We start from the raw sequence: 22883 nt of genomic DNA, 5'->3' as shown, positions 1-22883 counted from the left end.
TTTGGAGACAACCCTTGACCTTTCTTTTGCCCCATATTTCTATATTTCTACTACACATTATAACATCAATTTTTTTGAATGTTTATCCTTATTTTTAGAGCCATTTCAAGGGATCCGATGCATTCACTTCAAACACCCTAACAACTTTCAACCTGAGGAATAGCATAAAGCCATGTTGATATCTAGACAAGCTGGGATGAGGATGATAATAATGATATTACACTTTGGTTATACTACAGAACATCATGGCCCCAGTTACAGAACACACGGGTTTTGCAGAGGGTCCTACCTGCCTGGTTCGTAGTTATATTCACTGTGGAGAACATCCGTTGCTCCAAGCTAAAGTCGGACACCCCGTTGACGGCCTCCACCCAGAAGGTATAGTTCATGTGGGCCTGGAGATTTGCCACTGTAAGGGAGGTCTTTGCGAGGCTCATCTGCTGGGGGGTGTAACGAACACCTCCCCCACAGGGCTCACATTGACCCGCATCCCAAGCACAGCGCCGGCAAATGACATTGTATGTGACATCTCTGCGCCCACCTGTGTCCCTTGGTGGGTTCCACTCCAAGGTTACTGTGGTGCCATTAACACTGGAGATAAGATTGACTGGAGCAGAAGGTGGACCTGGCAGGAAAACATAGAAAAAGGGTCAACAGTGATCACGAACACCACCATTAGACATGGTGGAATTCGGAGAGGAATTTGAAATGGTCTTCTACCTTAAAATCCTCTCCAAAAATGGCCCAAAAATGAAGGATTCATATTAAGTTTGCTGTGGTTTCCGTAACACCTCGTGATCCATTAGTTTCAGTGTATATTTTGCTTTCTGCTGCAGGTTCCACATGGCCAGTTTTTGGAGAGGACTTTACAATGGATGTTCTCTTCAGATTCCTCTCCAATTTCCATCATGTGAACAGTCAGACCTGCTTCTCGTAAGAGGTCCCACTATAAGGTCAAGAGCTCCCAAACCTGCAATCTCCACCAAAATTGCTATGTGGGTCCACTAGGAAGATGAGAAGTCTTTAAGCTTATCTTGACGTAATCCTGGAGGACCTCAGTCTAAGGCCGGGCTTCTTGTCTTATCTTATACTCACGTGTGCAGGCTGTGGAAGGTGGATCGGCAGCAGATCGGTAATAGTTGGTATCACATTCACACATCTGGGAAGCCAAGGTGTCTGAATGACTAAATGGCGGGCACTTTGAGCACAGCTGATCTCCTGGTGAAGACTTATAATATCCAAGATCACAAGCTGCAAGACAATAAAGATATAAAAAAAAATCTAATGAAAAATATCAAATACAAGTTAAAGGGATCCTATCATTTAGACAAAATTTTTCTAAGTACCATGTCGGAATAGCCTTAAGAAAGGCTATTCTTCTCCTACCTTTCGTTGTCTTCTCCGTGCCGCCATTCGCCTACAATCCCGGTTCTTGTCGGTATGTAAATTAGCTCTCTGTCAGTACTGGGGGTGGGTCCCAGCGCTCCGACAGCACTGGGGGTGGCCCCAATGCTGCGAGAGAACTCTCTCCAGTGCCGCCTCCTCTTCTTCAGCAATGTCATCTTCAGCTTCTTCTTCTGGCGGTGGCTTGTAACTTCTAAGGCTTCCGGCCTTGGGCAGAGCAGACTGCGTATGCCCATTGCCCACGAGAAAATGGTCGCTTTCATAGTATTGTAAGCAGCCATTTTCTCGGGGCCTGTGGGCATGCACAGTCTGCTCTGCCCAAGGCCTAGAAGTAAGAAAACACCGCCAGAAGATGAGAATGAAGAGGCCGTTCCTGACAAAGATGGAGGCAGTGCTGGAGAGAGTTCTCTCGCAGCATTGGGGCCGCCCCCAGTGCTGTCTGAGCGCTGGGGCCCGCCCCCAGTGCTGCAAGAGAGCTAATTTACATACCGACAAGAACCGGGATTGTAGGCGAACGGCGGCACGGAGAAGACAACGAAAGGTAGGAAAAGAATAGCCTGGAGGAAGAATTGCTATTCCGACGTGGTACTTAGAAAAAAATGTCGTCTGAATGATAGAATCCCTTTAAGGTGAAGTGGTCTTGGTAGTGGAACTTGTAAGTCAAGACAAACGTGGCCACAAAATAATTGTGAATATTCAACTTTTATAGGTTTTCTTCTGGTGGCACCCACCACTATAACACATGGAGTATCATGTAATAAACCCCATATAATACTGTCCTAATAATCACACTTGTAACTTATAAGTTTGTGTCAAATAAATAAAACTGCTATACAATGTCATTGCCACCATACAATGTCAAAATTTTGTAGTGAATATCAGTGGCAAACAAAGCCTCAGTCTCACCATGCCGGAATATAGACCGTCATGAACCAAGACATACAAAGAGAGAGCAAAGAACAAAAAAATGCTGCCCTATAGTTAATATTCCTCCTGGTGGTCTACAGTATCACTTAAGGCTGAGGCTCCAAGTTGCGGGAGTGCAGCTTTTTTTGTTGCAGATTTTGCTGCGGTTTTTGAGCCAAAGCCAAGAATGGCTACAAGAGGAATGGGAAATATATAGGAAGTTCTTATACTTCTACCTTCTGATCAATCCACTCCTGGATTTGGCTTAAAAAAAATGCAACAAAGAAAGTGTTTCCGCAACGTGGGGCCTTAGCCTAAATGTATTATTCAGACACTGTGGGGTTTTTTCTTTTAATTTTTGCTGTGGCATTCTGAAAACCATAATTTGTAATTTTTCAATTAATATTAAGTGTTATGGCACTTGGTTTTTGCCTCTTCAGTTCTATTTTTCAATGGCAACATTTTGCAGTTTTTGGACCGCACTTCGGTTTTTATTTTTTGCTAATTTCTCCACAATAAAGCAAGCTAGCCCTATAGTACAGGCCATTATGGAGGCAGTGATACCAAATACGTATTTTTTTTTTTTTTTTAATTGATTTGACTTATTTTTCACATATTTAAACTTTTCACACAGAAAAATTGTGATTTTTAGAAATATATTAAACATTTTATTTTACTTAACTTTTCCGTGCCAGATGGGAAATAGACTGCACGATTGTCTGCTCTAATGTAGTGTAACACATTCTGGCTGTTCGCAGATACGCAGCACTTAATAATAGAGGAGGAGGGGGGCGATGCAGGAGATTTCATTGCGGGGCACCCTTTAGATGCTGCTGTTGCTATTGACTGTGGCATTTAAAGGGTTAAACAGCTGAAATCTGGATATTTTAAGTAAATATTCATGGAAAACCGTTCTACTAGGCCATTAAAATAATATATTATTGAATACATAATCTTGTCTTTCTTTAGCAGTGATCACAGAGAGATAAAGCTGCTGAATGAGACAGTAAAGCTGTCTCAGTTTACTGCGCTGCTGCAAGTAACCTCATTAGAATGGTAGGTGGAGAGGATTGACAGCTCCATTATACTCTGGATAGGCCCCGGAAAGATGGCGTAGAGCAACAAGAACACTGACAATCATGAATAGAACTTCCAAGCCAGCAGTTTATACTGACAAGGTAACAAGTATAAATGAGCAGAGTATAAAAGAAGTCTCTATATGAAGAATATGTGTTAGCATTCCATAGGCAGGTTATGAGGTCCTAAATGGAGGTTATGTGCTGAGGTCCTACATGGAGGTTATGTGCTGAGGTCCTACATGGAGGTTATATGCTAAGGTCCTACATAGAGGTCATGTGCTGAGGTCCTACATAGAGGTTATATGCTGAGGTCCTACATGGAGGTTATATGCTGAGGTCCTACATGGAGGTTATGTGCTGAGGTCCTACATGGAGGTTATGTGCTGAGGTCCTACATGGAGGATATATGCTGAGGTCCTACATGGAGGTTATATGCTGAGGTCCTACATAGAGGTTATGTACTGAGGTCCTACATAGAGGTTATGTGCTAAGGTCCTACATGGAGGTTATATGCTAAGGTCCTACATGGAGGTTATGTGCTAAGGTCCTACATGGAGGTTATGTGCTAAGGTCCTACATGGAGGTTATTTGCTAAGGTCCTACATGGAGGTTATGTGCTGAGGTCCTAAATAGAGGTTATGTGCTGAGGTCCTACATAGAGGTTATGTGCTAAGGTCCTACATGGAGGTTATATGCTAAGGTCCTACATGGAGGTTATGTGCTAAGGTCCTACATGGAGGTTATGTGCTGAGGTCCTACATAGAGGTTATGTGCTGAGGTCCTACATGGAGGTTATATGCTAATGTCCTACATGGAGGTTATGTACTGAGGTCCTACATAGAGGTTATGTGCTGAGGTCCTACATGGAGGTTATATGCTAATGTCTTACATGGAGGTTATGTACTGAGGTCCTACATAGAGGTTATGTGCTGAGGTCCTACATGGAGGTTATATGCTAAGGTCCTACATGGAGGTTGTGTGCTGAGGTCCTACATGGAGGTCATGTGCTGAGGTCCTACATAGAGGTTATATGGTGAGGTGAGGTCCTACATGGAGGTTATATGCTGAGGTCCTACATGGAGGTTATGTGCTGAGGTCATACATGGAGACTATGTGCCGAGGTCCTACATGGAGGTTATATGCTGAGGTCCTACATGGAGGTTATATGCTGAGGTCCTACATGGAGGTTATATGCTGAGGTCCTACATGGAGGTTATGTGCTGAGGTCCTACATAGAGGTTATATGCTGAGGTGAGGTCCTACATGGAGGTTATATGATGAGGTCCTACATGGAGGTTATATGATGAGGTCCTACATGGAGGTTATGTGCTGAGGTCCTACATGGAGGTTATATGCTGAGGTCCTACATGGAGGTTATATGCTGAGGTCCTACATGGAGGTTATGTGCTGAGGTCCTACATGGAGGTTATATGCTGAGGTCCTACATGGAGGTTATGTGCTGAGGTCCTAAATGGCAGTTATGTGCTAAGGTCCTCTAAATAGAAGTTTTGTGTGGAGGTCCTACATGGAGGTTATGTGCTGAGGTCCTACATGGACGTTATGCGCTGAGGTCCTATATGAAGGTTATGTGCTCAGTTCTTATATAGCGGTTATGTGCTTAAGTCTTTTACGTAGAATATGTTGTATGACTCTATATGAATTTGATATTCTGAGGTCCTATATGGATTGTGTGTATAGTATGTAGTGTGGCCCTATTTCATAGTTCTATGATGTGCTAATGACCCACATTGAGGTTATTTGCTGAGGTCCTACAAAGAGGTAATGTCAACAGGTCCTCTGTTGAAGTTCTTTTTTGGAAATCCTACATGGAGGTTATGTGTTAAGCCAGGTCATGTGCTAAGGTTTTACATGAAGGTTACATGGTGAGGTTCTACATGTGCTAAGGTCCTGCACATATGTCCTACATGGCAGTTATGTGCTAAGGTCCTCTACATAGAAGTTATGTGTTGAGGTCATACATGGAGACTATGTGCTGAGGTCCTGAATGGAGGTTATGTGCTGAGGTCCTGAATGGAGGTTATGTGCTGAGGCCCTGAATGGAGGTTATGTGCTGAGGCCCTGAATGGAGGTTATGTGCTGAGGCCCTGAATGGAGGTTATGTGCTGAGGTCCTACATGGAGGTTATGTGCTGAGGTCCTACATGGAGGTTATGTGCTGAGGTCCTACATGGAGGTTATGTGCTGAGGTCCTACATGGAGGTTATGTGCTGAGGTCCTACATGGAGGTTATGTGTTGAGGTCATACATGGAGACTATGTGCTGAGGTCCTACATGGAGGTTATGTGCTGAGGTCCTGAATGGAGGTTATGTGCTGAGGTCCTGAATGGAGGTTATGTGCTGAGGTCCTGAATGGAGGTTATGTGATGAGGTCCTGAATCATACCTCCCAACCGTCCCGATTTCCGCGGGACAGTCCCGATTTGGGTGACATGTCCCGCGGTCCCGGTTGGAGGGAGGTATGTCCCGATTTCAACTCAGATCTGCGTCCAGAGGACGCACATCTGAGTTGAACACATACGCGGCTGAAGCAAGGAGCTGACCCAGATTCATGTCCCCTCCATCTCTGCCCCCAGATTCATGTCCCCACATCTCTGCCCCCAGATTCATGTCCTCTCCATCTCTGCCCCCAGTGTCATGCCGTCCTCTCCATCTCTGCCCCCAGATTCACGTTCCTCCTCCACATTAAACTTACCTTCTCCTCCGCTCCCTCGCCGCTCTCTGCCCGCCTCTCTCGCTGACACATGCGGCTGAAGGAAGGAGCTGACAAAGGTCAGCTCCTGGCTTCGCCGCTGCCCGCCTCTCTCCCTGACACGTGCGGCTGAAGCTGCTCGCGTGCTCGCTTCGCCGCTGCGTCTCTCTCTCTCTCGCTGACACATGCGGCTGAAGCGAGGAGCTGACCTGTGTCAGCTCCTCGCTTCGCTGCTGCCGCCGGCTCCTGGCTTGTAGACGCGATGTACAAGCCAGGAGCCGGCGGCAGCAGCTAAGCGAGGAGCTGACACAGGTCAGCTCCTCGCTTCAGCCGCATGTGTCAGCGAGAGAGAGAGAGACGCAGCGGCGAAGCGAGCACGCGAGCAGCTTCAGCCACACGTGTCAGGGAGAGAGGCGGGCAGCGGCGAAGCCAGGAGCTGACCTTTGTCAGCTCCTTCCTTCAGCCGCATGTGTCAGCGAGAGAGGCGGGCAGAGAGCGGCGAGGGAGCGGAGGAGAAGGTAAGTTTAATGTGGAGGAGGAACGTGAATCTGGGGGCAGAGATGGAGAGGACGGCATGACACTGGGGGCAGAGATGGAGAGGACATGAATCTGGGGGCAGAGATGTGGGGACATGAATCTGGGGGCAGAGATGGAGGGGACATGAATCTGGGGGCAGAGATGGAGGGACATGAAACTGGGGGCAGAGATGTGGGGACATGAATCTGGGGGCAGAGATGGAGGGACATGAATCTGGGGGCAGAGATGTGGGGACATGAATCTGGGGGCAGAGATGGAGTGGACATGAAACTGGGGGCAGAGATGTGGGGACATGAATCTGGGGGCAGAGATGGAGGGGACATGAATCTGAGGGCAGAGATGGAGAGGACATGAATCTGAGGGCAGAGATGGGGGACATGAATCTGGGGGCAGAGATGGGGGACATGAATCTGGGGGCAGAGATGGAGAGGACATGAATCTGGGGGCAGAGATGGAGGGGACATGAATCTGAGGGCAGAGATGGAGAGGACATGAATCTGAGGGCAGAGATGGGGGACATGAATCTGGGGGCAGAGATGGGGGACATGAATCTGGGGGCAGAGATGGAGGGACATGAATCTGGGGGCAGAGATGGAGGGACATGAATCTGGGGGCAGAGATGTGGGACATGAATCTGGGGGCAGAGATGTGGGGACATGAATCTGGGGTCAGAGATGGAGAGGACATGAATCTGGGGGCAGAGATGGAAGAGGGACATGAATCTGGGGGCAGAGATGGAAGAGGGACATGAATCTGGGGGCAGAGATGGAGAGGACATGAATCTGGGGGCAGAGATGGAAGAGGGACATGAATCTGGGGGCAGAGATGGAGAGGACAGGAATCTGGGGGCAGAGATGGAAGAGGGACATGAAACTGGGGGCAGATGAAGGGTGTATATGAAACTGGGGGAGAGATAGAGGGGGGACATATAATTTATGGGTGACTGTAGGAGGATTATACTGTGTGCGGGCACATGAAAAATTAACGAGTGGGCGGAGTCAACACAAAGTGGGTGGGGCTAAATTTGCCGCGGCATGCATAGCGCGCCGCACATTTTGTCTCTCTTTCGGTTCTTCAAAAGTTGGGAGGTATGCCTGAATGGAGGTTATGTGCTGAGGTTCTGAATGGAGGTTATGTGCTGAGGTCCTACATGGAGGTTATGTGTTGAGGTCATACATGGAGATTATGTGCTGAGGTCCTGAATGGAGTTTATGTGTTGATGTACTACATGGAGGTTATGTGTTGTGGTTCTATATGAAGATTATCTGCAGAGATTTGGTTCTAGGGTCCTACATGAGGTCCTGTGCTGAGGTCCTGCATGGAGGATATGTGCTCAAGTCCTACATGAAGGTTATACATTGAGGACCTACATGGGGTTATATGTTGAAGACCATCATTGGAGGTTATGTGCTAAGCTCCTACATGAAGGATATATGTTGAGGACCTACATGAAGCTTACACACCAAGGTTCAGCTCGGTACATACCATAGAGACAATAGTAGTATATTGTGCTTATACATCTCCATACTAATTCTTATCTTGGCATTTTCTCAAGGGGAATAGTCCCCATCTTCCCCTCCATCCACACATTCGCCAGGTAATCTTATAAATACGCTTGTCGCAAAAAGTCATCTGATGACACCTATACCTCACCAATGTAGGTGCAGGGAACTATGTGAACACATCAATTACCCCCCAATTCACTCATTGAGGGCAATAATCTGTGGTGTCAGAGCGCTCATCTCCTATCCATGGGCACCTCTATCATAGCCGGCTCTTTGCTCACTTGTCATTGAAGAGGTCATTGTCTCTGTGATCTGTAAAGGCCCAACACACGTGTGGTTGGCGTGTGATCTGCCGGTTCTGGCCACGTATGTGTCTTACCCTCAATTTACCGGCATTAGCCTATTGTTCCTTACAGCTATACGATTACTGTTCTGTGAATGCAAGACGGGCGAGATTGCTGCAGATTGGAAGGTGTTCCCACAGCTAAGTCATTAAAATGAAGCCAAAGTAATTAAGGCAAAAGTTAATTAGCTCATTAACATGGAAGGTTAGGGAAGATTATAAAACGAAGGCAAATTGTGGATTTCTCTTCATTTATTGTCAGCGCTGTTGTATTACAAGACAAGAGACAGCGGGGAAACGTAGCAAGCCACAGATGTCCAGACTCATATACTGTGTGAAGAAAACGGTCAAGTGGGAGGGGCCATGACAACCTCAACTCCTGTTGAAACGGAGGCAAAGATCATAATGGTGGAAATGTCTATCAATCAGTAAACGTCATTGTGAGTACATGAAGCTCTGGTACCTTGTGAGGTTTTACACCATATTTTACACTGTAGCACTGCTCCATTATGGAAAACCTCTGCTCCATCAGCGCATAGCTTTTACTTGCCAACTTTTGGCAAGTGGGAATATTGGAGAATGGCATATAAAGTGCACAGTGAAATTTTTTTGGATTGACCTTGTTCCCTTTTGACAAGGCCACACCCCTTTTTGGAAATCCTCCCCCACTTTTTGTAAGGCTCAGTGGTTAGCATTGCAGCCTTGCACCGCTGGAGTCCTGGGATGGAATCCTGTCAAGGACAACACCTGCAAGGAGTTTGTGTGTTCTCCCTGTTTGCGTGGATTTTCTCCCGCACTCCAAAGACATACGTATAGAGAAAATGTAGATTGTGAGCCCTATATGGCCTCATCATCTACAAAAAAATAAATGCCATAAAAATAACCCAATAGGAAAATAGTGCAGTTGCAATTTTTTTCCAGTTCCATTATGAATTATTTTTCAACTTCCTAGTGCACTAAACAGAATACTAAATGGGTCATTGGGAAGTTCAATAGGTCCCACAAAAACTAAGCCCTGATATGGCTCTTTGAACAGAAAAATAAAGAAAGGGTTTTGAAGGCGGGGAGTAAAAAACACAAATGCAAAAAATAGATTTGGCCCGATCCTGAAGGGGTCAAGTAAAAAAACAATGTGGCCTCAAAAAATGATGTGATAAACAATCTTATGTCAAAATGACACAAGTAGTACCGATATCTGATTTGTTTTCTAGTTTTTTTTATGATTTGTCTTTGGTTTTTTTAGTTTTTTGAATTTTTTGGGGGGAGGGAAGGCGAAATGTCCCAGCAAAGTGTCCCTGCTTGCATAACAATACAATGACTGATGTGTTGTTAGTGTAGGTAGAACCTAGCAAATGGGAGGGTGTGATTGTGTGATTGGGTTGAGCAATTGGGATCGGGAAAGATCGGATCCTGATCGGCCATCGAGCAAATTTCACGATCGGGATCGGCTGGAAAATGATTGGAAATTAGATTTTAAAATCGATCCTGAAATCTCAAGATCGGCTCAACCCTAACTGGCAGTCGGAAAGGCACAGCCTTCCCATCACAGCCATTATTAAATTTTTAGTTAGGCCTTCCAAAAACCTTAACTTTTAATTTTTTTTATTCACAGAACCGCATGAACGCTTCATTTTTGGAGGGACATATTTGACTTCATAATGGTTCCATTTAATATTCCACACGATATACTGGGAAGCTGGAAAAAATTTCAGAATGGGGTGATATTGGAAAAAAACTGCGTTTGTGGAACTTTCTTAAGGTCTTTGTTTTAACAGTATTCATTGCACTCCCAAAATGACACATCACCTGTATTCTGTGGGTCGGTATGATTCCGGGGATAACAAATTTATATAGTTTTTTTGTACATTTTAACCCCTTAAAAAAAATCCAAAACTTTGCCAAAAAATTAACAAATTTCTACGGGGCTGTATATGGCCTCTTTTTTTGTGGGACCAGATGTACTTTTTATTTATACCATTTTGGGGAATGTCTGGTGTTTTTATTGCTTTTTGTTAATTTTTTTTTTTGTTAAAAAAACCCCGGCAATTTAGCGGTTTTGATTTTTTTTTCCCCCACTATGGCGGTCACCATACAGGAAAAATATTTTTAGAATTTTCTGGACATGTGTATATGCATTTCAATTTATTTATTTTTATATGTGCTCTAGGGAAATGGGGGGTAATTATAATTTTCACTTTTTACATTTTTTTTAACCTGACTTTTATTTTTAGACACCCTGAGGGGAAGGGGGGGGGTGATTACTAATTCAATATACTACAATGCAATGCATTATAAGGGTCCATACACACAATGTAACGCGGCGCTCATTCTGACACGTAAACTCATGTCAGAGTCAGCACTTCAAAACAGGATCTCATTGAGTTCAATGGGTTCCATCTTGTGCACGCTACACGTTGAAATCAATGGGAGGCTTTTTAACCCATTGATTTCAATGTCTTACGCGCATTAAACGGAACCCATTGAAGTCAATGGGATTCTGTTTTGAAGCGCTGACTCTGACACGAGTTTACGTGTCAGAATGAGCGCCGCGTTACATCGTGTGCACGGGCCCTAATGTAGTGAGAAATCTCTAGACTTATATTACAGGCTGCCTAGTTCCTGAGTAGCCGCCATATTTAAATGTCCAACATCTGGCAAATGTTGGGAAAGGGATAAAGGGGTTGTCCAGGGAGTTTAAATTCACTTCCCTGATCTGGATGATAATGGACCCATGTGTTCTGGCTTTTATTATGGTCAGCCAACCCCCATAGTATGGAAGGAAGGAGGGGGTGGAAGGACCTGCGTGTGGAGCCGCCCTGTGTCGGAGAGCTGCTTCCGACCACATGAGCAAAGGGTTGTGATGAGACCTGAACCCTGGGTCCATCATCATCTCCTGGATCAGGTAAGTGAATTTAAACTCCCCAGACAACCTCACGTTGCGAAAAAGTTGCATTCAATATGAGCAGCAAAGAAAATGGGATTCTGGCTAATCCCATCCAAACACTGTTCTGCAACCTACATCGGAAATATTGCAATTTCAAAAACATCACATTTTTGTAAATCGAAGCATGTCGCTGGCGTTTTCCATAGTAGAGGCAAAAAATTTGTAGAGGAAAACTCTGGAGGTACGTTAGACTGCCGGAGCGGGAAATCACGTGACACGAAAAAAACACATTAAAATTGACAGCTGCATCACAAAAATAAACCTTACTTCTTCCGGGCCCCGTGACCTGCCTGTTACTATGACCCGATAGGAGGGGCCCCTGTTTATAGCTCCGATCCCGCTGATGCGAAGGTTCCTGTTTCTTTCTATAGAGAATCTGAAGTCCCTCGGTATTTATAGAAAGATTATTAGCTTGCAGAAAGTGATTTATCTCCCCACGTGCAGATAAAAACCTCGACATGAGCGACAGCAGCTGGATCTCGGCTCCACCGCCTGACAATTAAAAGTGCTAATTTCTTATTCCAACAGATCCGCTTGGCTTGTAAATCTCTCTGGTGAAGTGGCTTTTGCTGGGGAAAAAAAATGACATTTCTGTAGGTGTCGCACATAAGAAAGCGCCGCGGCCTGAAGTGTTTATTTCTGGCGAGTAATATGCAGATCTCCGGCTTCTATCGGCGCTAAAGCCTTTGTGCCGCTTCCATCTCGTGTGAACACATACAGTGAATAACCTCGACGTGACCCCCAGCGCTTCCCTATGGTGGGATACACATTTATTGCCTTTATATAGTCATATTAAAATACAATGACAAGACAAAATGCGTCACCATGTGTGGGCCCCCCAGCTCCTCGGGCCCCCCCATCCCACTGCCATCTGTAAATTAGAATCATACATGTTTTATTCTGTGTGTTCATCGGATTACACACCAGACATGGATGCACCCGATTTCTTCGCATTACATATAAAAAGCCATGTAGTAGGTATGTGCTTACGTGTTTCGAGTCACTCATGGCTGATCCTAATTACATCATGGAAGTCAAATTTGCATATTCTTCCCATGTTCCTTTGCAGTGGAGCGCTCATGGCTTAATAAGACTCCACACACCTATATGGTGGTCTCTCCCTAGGGAGTGACGATATCCCCTCAACCCTAAGAGGAGCCTCATAATTGAGCTATGAATAAGAGGCTATAGTGCCTCAAAACGCGTAAAGCGTATACCTACCAACAGGGATCTTTACATTAAAGAAATGTCATATCGTTTTTGGTTTCCTCTGCCGCCCAAGGCGTTGTTCCGAGCATTGGAATGGAAGATACAAGGTCTACACATCAACCGGTAGAAAGATTTCCAATGGCGACGTTGAGTGGTGTCTTGTTCCTCCTAATGTCATAGATGCACCTCCCCAACATACAAAATTTTTGGGTAGAGGAAGTCAATTCTACTCTTCTGATCTCAATAAAACACAGGATATTGCCCCCCGTTGAGAACCAACACATTTCCAACAGCTGGAAATTGGTGGATCTTTCTATAGGATCTCGGTTGGCCATGGAGGTTCGAATAGTTGCTGCACTATTGATGTTATTGGGAAAAATCAAGTCAATTTTACTTTTCTTGCCCCCACTGAGCTCCAGTACCTGTACAACATCTGGAAATTGATGGATTTTCTATCGGATATCTCGGCTGGCCATGGAGGGTCGAATAGTTGCTACCTCAGTGTAGGGATGTTCATCAATGTTATTGGGAAAAATACGATCAAGTCAATTTTACTTTTCAGGTCTCAGGAAAACGGAGGACATTGCCGCCATTGAGATCCAGCGCCTGTGCAACATCTGGAAATTGATGGATCGTTCTACGGGATAATAACTCAACCGTACATGGATCAGATCCGTTGCTGGGTAGAGTAGCTGTCGTATTATCCCAGTGCAGAGATCTTCGTAAATATAAGACCTCCAGCAGACGACCATGTGCAATGTAAGGTTCAGTAACTGATGATGGATGGATTGGTATCCGCGTGTTATCTGCAGACCCATATATTGAAAATGAATTGACAGAGCCGCAGGTAGGCACAGGTATAGGAACCACTCCACATTTTGCGGTTCCTCAATTCAGCGCGGACATACGGCGGTAGTTTTTGGGTGCATTGAAATATAGGAGTCTGTATTTTTGCATATAAAATTCACGGTCGCGTACACAACACTTTAGAGAATAATTGGGAAAAATATGATCAAGTCAAATCTACTCCTCCATCTCGGGATATCTGAGGATATTGCCCCCCACCGAGATCCAGCCCCTTTGCGACAGCTGGAAATTGATGGATGGTTCTACAGGATAATGTCTCGACCGGCCATGGATCAGACGACTGTCTGCTGGGTCAAGTAGTTGCTGTATTATCCCAGTACGGGGAGCCTACAGACACAAAGGCGGCAGCTGGCGGACAGCAGACAGCCTGCTCCACGTTCCGACTTCCTGGATTAAGTCAATATTTTCCAGATAATTAGTGCTGAAATAATTAATGAAAGGTTTGATAACAGCCATCAGCATTTAACCTTGAATAAAGTTCTGCAGAAAGATGTCCGGGGAGACAGCGACGATCCTGGCAAACATCATTTTCATGTTTGAAGAAGAGGACACCTTTCCACTAAGTACCCATTATAGAGCCGACCAAACAAATAACCCTCTAAAGAGTCTCCCTGGGACCCCAGATCGTCCATTTATATCAACAGTCTACTGCGAAATGACTGGATGGAGTCAGATGTCCGTCAGGCGCGCCAATCTATCAGCGTTTGCACAGTTGGAACCTGGGTGGCGAGAGCTTTATGAGTCTGGAAATGTAATGTTCCCTCACTCCAGTTTCCTACGGGAGCCCGACGAATAGAAATAGAATTTTCTGAACGTGCGTCGTGGGGAAAGTGAGAAACATCTCAGCAGATAATTAGAAATAATTGCTGTCCATATAAAGGAAACCAAAAAAGGCATTAACCGCGTCCTGACCGGTCACCGCCAGGCTCCAGAGATTCTACAGAAGATGATCGACTAGACCCAAGAGGTGGAGTCATAATAATAATCCAATCATGGCACCAGAAGAGCGCAGCTCTTGACAAAATTCTTCCTGGGATGTGTTACCCTGGAGTCGGCCAAGGGTGTGATGAAGAGGACATATATCATCCGGGGCGTATTACTGATGGATTTCGGGTGGAAATGTGGAGAACCTGCATTACTTTCCCCCTAAACCTCTGGCATTTCCTTACACAAGGACATTGGAGGAGATTTATCATGAAGGGAATTTTTAAAGTCAGTCTGTGTTGGCAGAATTTGCTCCAAATCTATTAAATGTTGCATGATGTTTGATAAATTAGTCAAAACTATATCTGAGACATCGTCTTGAAATGTAAAGCAAAACCTGACAGGAACAAGTTGTGACAGCTCCATCCAACCTCCTTTTTCCTCTGTAGGTCCCTCAAATACTTCTGCAGATCTCATTTATACCTCATCTAAGGGACCAGAAGAGCCGTATTCTAACAGATGAGTTTGTACAAAGTTTAGTTGCAGAATTATGAAACTTCCCTGACTTACATTGTTCATACTGTGTGAGTGCTGTATGCAGAATCTCCAGTGTATTTCTATTATGTAGATTTATACTGATCTCCCTGCCTCCTGCTTGTTAGAGCAGATAGAGAGAAATATATCAAAAGCAGGAGACAGGGATGACATTTCCCTTAGCATATGATGATACTCCTCTGTGACAAGCCAAAGTCATGATGGGAAATGTAGGCTGCATTATGGGAACTATATCTGAGCGAAACAATCAATATGGCAGAGAACCCATAACAGGTACATCAACTAAAGCAATTCTATCACAAGTCATACATAAGAGCCTGTTCATTATTCATTGACTACTTGTCTACTCTACACTATAGATGCAGAGTGCTTCTTTAAGTGTTACTGTGTTAGACCTGAGAAGGGATCACCCCGGTCAAGCAAGAATTTAATTGATTTGCGTAAAATGTTTAATTAGAAACACCTCCAAGGAATATAATCCCTGATCTAGTCTTCAGTCTCCATGCACTGCCTGGGATCTGTCTCCTGTGATTCTTTTTGTTTCTCCCTTCACGATGTGTAGTGACGTTCCTCCCCCGGGTGACTACACTGTATCTTCTAGATCTTCCTTTGTACCCCCTTCTATTCTTCGAGCCTTCTGTCTGTTCCTTGCTCTACATGTTCTTACTCGGCTTCTAGAACTTTCTTACTATAGAATAAAGTCCTGGGCTGAGGTCACATTGCACAATTTTCCCTTCTTTGTTCTATGGACACTTCTGTTCAGTTCTCCTCTCTGTCTTCTTCAATCTGGTAGATTCTATGAATATTAACCCCTTAAGGACCCCATAATATGCCTCAATAACACATCAATTTTTTTTTTTTTTTTTTTTTTTTTAATCTTAGCATATTCAATATATGGGGGATACATAGGATTTATTGCTTGGGAAATCCAAAAAAAAAAAAAAAAAAAAATTAAAAGTAACGTTAATGTATTCTATGGGATGATACAAATGTAACAATATATAATACTTTTACAATATAAAAACATATTTTATAGAATTTTTTTTTTAATAAAACTCAAATATATATATATATATATATATATATATATATATATATATATATCTTGAGAAGGAAAGTACTAAAAGAGGGCAGGGGGTATATAAAAGAGCATTACCTGGGTGTAGTATTTTGGATCAATAGACCGAACTGCTATCATTGGTATATTCACAGCACAACACATATTCACATTTTGTTTTTCTATTACAAGCAAAAAACTAGAACCTGCAGCCACGGTGTCTGCCAAACAACCTCATCCACAAAGGACCTTGGTACCGCTGAAACAGATATGCACCCTGGTGCTTGTATGAAACAAAAAAAATGCTCTTAAAAATGTATTTACTAAAACAAAAAAAATAAAAAAAAATTGTCTTAAAAATATTTAAGAGAGTACTCTAATAATTTTTATTAAAATAAAAAAATGATAAAAACACAATTAAATACAATACAAAAAATAAAAATTTTATCGAGTCTTTATTAATTTTTTGTATATTATGTTATTATTAATAATAATAATAATAATAATAATTATTATTATTATTATTATTATTATTACTAATATTAATATTATTATTATTATCAATGTACGGGTGTTTTTGGAATATTTTGTGGTGTGTTGTTCCTATATAATTGTTTTATAAATAAAACATATTTTCCTGTGGCTGCTATAACTTTTTTTTTATTTCCTGTGTGGAATGAGTTGCAGTTTTTATCGGCACCATTTTGGGTTATATATTATTTACTAATTACATTACTAATTTTTATTTTAAAATTTTTTTTTTTTTTGAGTGAATATAAAAAAAAAGCATATCAGCAATTTTATTCATGCCACGTATCAGGTAGCACAATTATTAAATCGTATAGATTTCTAAATAAAATCTATTTTTATAAAACGAGAGGTTTTATTATTTATTGGAAGGGGGACTTTTTAAATAAAAATTTATTGAAGAAAATTTGATTCATTTTTTGTTTCACTGTGTAAGTTGCAGCAACAATCCATTGATCTAAGGTAAAACATAATGGGAAGAATCACTTTATGAGAGATTTACTAAGCAAAATCATGTAGTTTGCACCAAAAAAAAAAATAAAAAAAAATGCATGTACAAACTATATACATAGACGACTGGTCAGAAATAGGGGAGAATCTTTGCTTGAAAGGCGTTACAAAGTGTGCCAAAGTTTATGCCAAATTTTTGCAAAGGTTTTGGAATAAGCTACCGTATATACTCGAGTATAAGCCGACCCGAATATAAGCCGAGGCCCCTAATTTTACCACAAAAAAAACTGGGAAAACTTATTGACTCAAGTATAAGCCGAGGGGGGAAATGCAGCAGCTACTGGAAAATTTCAAAAATTAAAATGGTCAGAGTTTTTTGGTGCAGTAGGTGCTGGGTGATGGGAAAGGGGAGGGGGTGTTTTGGTTGTCTGTCTGCCCCTTCCCTGAGCTTGAGGGCTGCTTTTTTTTCCCCCACTTGGAATTCAGCCTGGCTGACTATAGGGGATCTGCAGTGCTCCTATTAACCCCTTCCCGACGGAACAGGAGCACTGCAGATCCCCTATATTCAGTAGACTGGGCACTGTCAGACACAGGGATACCTAATGTGTTTGTGTCTCACAGTAATTTTCTACTTTTGTGTCTATTCTAGGGAAAAGCGGGATTTACAACTTTAAATTTTTTTTTTTTTTTAAAGGTTCTTTTTTTCCCCCCACTATTTTATGGGAGATTCTATACATTGATATTGCTGCTGGTCATAGACCTCTCCCCCCTAAAAAAGAAAAAATAAAAAAAATAAAAAAATAATTTTTTTTTTGCTGACTCGAGTATAAGCTGAGGGGGGCTTTTTCAGCACAAAAACTGTGCTGAAAAATTCAGCTTATTCCCGTGTATATACGGTAATCCACCTAGTAGGAGCTGTAGATCTAGACTAGACAGTCTAATATTGTGACCGATTTATTAAACAGCATTAGACACTGTGATAAATCTGGTGCAGTATAAAACAGTCTAGTGTAAGATTACACTGTATAAAAGAGTATTAGTAAATCTTCCCCATTGTGTTTAAAAGCATTATATCCTGTTAGTTTTTCAATCAAAGGCAACCTATTAGGCCCTGCCAGATTCTGAGGCCTATTGTCTCAGACACGGGGACTCTGCCCCCAGCTACTATGGTAATCCATTAGCAACCCACTATGGGCTAACAAATTGCACATCCTACTTTTGTCTAAAACCTTACCTGCCTTGACAATCTGCATCCACGGCATCTAAAGGGTTGAATTTCCAGGATCACAGTTGTCTCTGATCCCGATAGCTGCAGCAGGACCATGACTGTGTATTACAGTCACAATGTTGTGGGTACACTATGAGCGAGAGTGTTATGCACCACTTATGTATGATACATATATATGTTATTATTTTATTTTTATTAAAGGGATGTGTAATATCCTAAAAATAAGGTGGCTTGGTGCATGTGTCAACCATATAAGTGATAGAATACCAACCCCATATCATGTAATGCCTGCCACTTCCCACAAATATCCCAAAGAACAATTTGTGGACCCATTATCCCCAACCGTCCGGACATAGAACAGTTTTTTGGCCTCCCACAACTTCTACCACACACTCCATTAAAGAACATGGAAGACTTAATATCATTTATACAGAATGTTAGGACAAATTTTGTCCAATTTTTCCAACTTACCTACACAAGAGTCGCTACGTTCCTCAAAACCAGCACTGCACACACACTTCCCGATGGGAACAAGCCATTCTCCTTCTGCACTGCAGTACATTTTTGGGGTGTCCCTCTCCTCCGAGTGCCCTACACACTCTCCTCGTACTTCCACCAAGGAAGATGAGTCGGCTCCAGTAACTGCTTCTGAGAAGGCAGCCAAGTTCCGCACCATTGATGGACACTTCTTATAATATACTCGTACTGATACGATGGCGATACAAGCTCCGATGTCCTGGAAGGCCAAATAAAACCCACGTCTATTCAGGGGTCCCACACCACGGACTTCTGTATTAAGCTTGAGTCTGCGTACTCCAAGATCAACACTGGTGAAGCTCTCATCTGCGGCTATTGTGTCGATCTTCATGAACTGACTCTCTCGAGTGCTGGTGCCAAGGTCCCGGTCACTCTCCATGTAGTACAAGTTGAAGGTCTCTTTACAAGTCCCCAGGACCCCTGGCATACTATTACAATCTCTTAGGGTGAACTTTATCTCTGCATACACCCGGCGGGCACCATCTCTTTGTACCCAGTTTGTCCGCAGCCAGTTGTTCTGGTTTGGAGACATGACGTTGCATACTTGGTATGTATGGATTGGGCTGAAAAACTCATCCATTTCATTGATGGAGTCCCACTGTGAGAAGATAGAAGAATCACACTGTTAGTTTATGGGGAATCTCATATCAACTAAACATAAATCTATGTGTTACCTAAGCTCACCACTAGAACATGTCTCCTTCACCATTCACACAAATATAAAATAAAAAAGCATACAAAATATATAAGAACCTACTCTTGCCTTTCCAATCCCTACTGCTTTGAGTCTGAGGCCACCTACTAGGTCCTTGCTGGTCTCCACTTCCTGTTCCTTGCTGGTCAGAGCAGGAAATGGCTGGGGATGTCCAATCAGCCAATCACTGGGTAAGTTGAGTCACTCCTCTGACCAGTGATTGGCTGAGCAGACTTCCCAGTCACTTCCTGTTATGTCAAGATGGGAGCAGGAAGTGACTGGAAAGCCTGCTCAGCCAATCACTGGTCAGAGGGGGTGACCCAACTTACCCAGGATATAAGAGTTGGTTGGATTGGATTACTAAGGTAAGTATTGTTGTTTTTATTTATTAATTATTATTATTATTATTATTATTATTATTATTATTATTATAACCCATTCTGAGCTCACTGCCGCCAATCTTTCTCCGCCTGGAAAACCCCAATAAGTTCATCTTGACAACTTGGACTTCTAATGTCCTGACAGCCGGACCCCTCTAGGCGTGACCTCCAATCCACCTACTCTGTTCTCCTTAGAGGTTGCTGCAGGCAAAACAAATTTATTATAAGATCTATGTTGTATATATATGTTTTAGAAACTGGCAGTATGAAATGAAAGAGGATATTTATGAGTTTGGTGAAGGGGCCCTATGATATAAGAAGTACCAATAGCAAAATGTGTAATAAGGATCACCACAACATGACTAGCTTTAGTAGTCAGCTAAATATAATCCAAATAATGATATATGACTGTACAAGGACAATGGTCACAATGATGTCACAATGCAAGGATAATACGTGATGTCACATTACAGGGACAATAAACAGGAATAATTACACACAGTGATGTCACAGTACAGGGATAATACAGGGATGTCACAGTACAGGGATAATACAGGGATGTCACAGTACAGGGATAATACACACAGTGATGTCACAATGCAGAGATATTGCACACAGTGATGTCACAGTACAGGGATAATACGCACAGTGATGTCACAGTACAGGGATAATACACACAGTGATGTCACAGTACAGAGATAATACACACAGTGATGTCACAGTACAGGGATAATACACACAGTGATGTCACAGTACAGGGATAATACACACAGTGATGTCACAGTACAGAGATAATACGCACAGTGATGTCACAGTACAGGGATAATACACACAGTGATGTCACAGTACAGAGATAATACACACAGTGATGTCACAGTACAGGGATAATACACACAGTGATGTCACAGTACAGGGATAATACACACAGTGATGTCACAGTACAGGATAATACACACAGTGATGTCACAGTACAGGGATAATACGCACAGTGATGTCACAGTACCGGGATAATACACACAGTGATGTCACAGTACAGGGATAATACGCACAGTGATGTCACAGTACAGGGATAATACACACAGTGATGTCACAGTACAGAGATAATACACACAGTGATGTCACAGTACAGGGATAATACACACAGTGATGTCACAGTACAGGGATAATACACACAGTGATGTCACAGTACAGAGATAATACGCACAGTGATGTCACAGTACAGAGATAATACACACAATGATGTCACAGTACAGAGATAATACACACAGTATTGTCACAGTACAGGGATAATACACACAGTGATGTCACAGTACAGGGATAATACGCACAGTGATGTCACAGTACAGGGATAATACACACAGTGATGTCACAATACGGGGATAATACACACAGTGATGTCACAGTACAGGGATAATATACACAGTGATGTCACAGTACAGAGATAATACACACAGTGATGTCACAGTACAGGGATAATACACACAGTGATGTCACAGTACAGGGATAATACACACAGTGATGTCACAGTACAGGGATAATATACACAGTGTACAGAGAAGAAAACAGCAGTTGACCCTCCTCACCAGGTTCCAACACCAGCCCTGCCTTTGCATATAATAAATTCACCTTAATAGATGTGAGGTCAATGGGTAGAGGAGGAGACTATAATGAGGTCTGCCAAATTTCCGTCCAAAAAATGTGGAGTGAAATATCCTGCTTGCAGGAGTCGGGGATAGAATCCCCAAATGGAGAGAGAGTGCTGGTGTGAATCCAGGCTTACAATGTAAGAAAAGTCTTCTACTTTTATCTACTGCTCCTTTCCTGTGTCATGTCTGGATGGTAGATATTTGAATGGAATAAGTACCTGCATGTATCTGCCCTATCTTTGCAGTACAATGTTCCTGGATTTCCTATACGATGGTCAATTGAGTTTTTCTGAGCTATTTCTTTGCTCTTGTACAGTTACTCCTGGCAGAATTACATGTACACAAACCATACTAGTCATAATGGATAGGGGATTGAGGCAGACTGCTGGTTATTTTACTTTCCCCTGACTCAGGGACAAATGTAAAATGTGCTGCAGCCATAATGGGGATATTAGTAGAAATAACATGATAGGGCACCATCTATGAAAGCTTATACAGCAAGAGAATAGACTTCCCAGCAAGAACCTTCAGATATTTAAACTTTTCATGAAAACTCAGGTACCCTATAAGGGATGTTACACGCGTATCCAATATCCATAGTCATCACCAATTTTCTCTTATGTCTAATTGATAATGGTCCGGGCCACGTAATTCCTGCTGTACATGCCACCCTGCTAGTTACGTCCATGCCTGCCTTCGCACGTCAGGACTGGAAACACTTCCACATGTGAAGATAATAGTCCCAGTTGCACCGGGGCATTGATCCCTTCACTATAGCCTGCCAGGATAACTTTTACTTTCAGGAGGACATTTCAAGGTTCCTGAATTGTCTTGGCATCATCTCAGCAAAGCAAATCAGACGACGAGAATGGATGATGAAGATTGTGCAGCAGAAGGTTGGTCTATGTATATGGAAGAGGAAGGACAGCAAACACTTGTCAGCATTACTAATGGAAGTGCTGACCCGGCGGGTGTTTGTACTAATATACATGTCTTTTATGCTTCTCCCAGTGACGGCCTCATGACTCGAAGGATCCAGCGAAGAAGGGATTTATAAGAAACATCACTAATTGAGGCTTCAATCTCAGAGCCATTATCTCAGACAAAACAAATGTCCTGGGGCCCGGGAGCCGTCTCTGCTCAGCAGGCTCTGCTATACCGGTGTCCACCACGCATGATTGACGCTGCTTCACCGCTTTCTATTGTTTCCCTGTGAATGAAGCTATTTTTACCAGCATCTGCAAATCACAAACTTCTTCTCTGTCTCGGAGACAGGGCTAGCTCTAGGTGTACGTGGGCCATTGGGCAACAGAGTAACAGTAGGCCCCCCCGTATGTCATAACCTTATCACCTAGAGTCAATATGTACTATCACAAGTAAGC

General features: G+C 43.0%; 1 protein-coding gene across 2 annotated transcripts in view; it reads right to left on the bottom strand.

Annotated features, from left to right (window-relative positions):
• The window catches only part of EPHA8 (EPH receptor A8), a 77515-nt gene that overhangs the window by 14470 nt on the left and 40162 nt on the right, over positions 1 to 22883 (bottom strand). For both annotated transcript variants that reach the window (XM_075277749.1, XM_075277751.1), the window contains exons 3-5: positions 18716 to 19379; positions 1096 to 1251; positions 290 to 625 (exon numbers count right to left, since the gene is read on the bottom strand). In XM_075277749.1, coding sequence (XP_075133850.1) covers positions 290 to 625; positions 1096 to 1251; positions 18716 to 19379 — 1156 coding nt within the window. The remainder of the gene's footprint in view (positions 1 to 289; positions 626 to 1095; positions 1252 to 18715; positions 19380 to 22883) is intronic.

This window comes from Leptodactylus fuscus, chromosome 6 (assembly GCF_031893055.1).
Source record: "Leptodactylus fuscus isolate aLepFus1 chromosome 6, aLepFus1.hap2, whole genome shotgun sequence".
In the NCBI taxonomy this organism is placed as follows: domain Eukaryota; kingdom Metazoa; phylum Chordata; class Amphibia; order Anura; family Leptodactylidae; genus Leptodactylus; species Leptodactylus fuscus.
The sequence above is the reverse complement of the archived record's forward strand: the minus strand, read 5'-3'. Positions and strand labels throughout refer to the sequence as shown.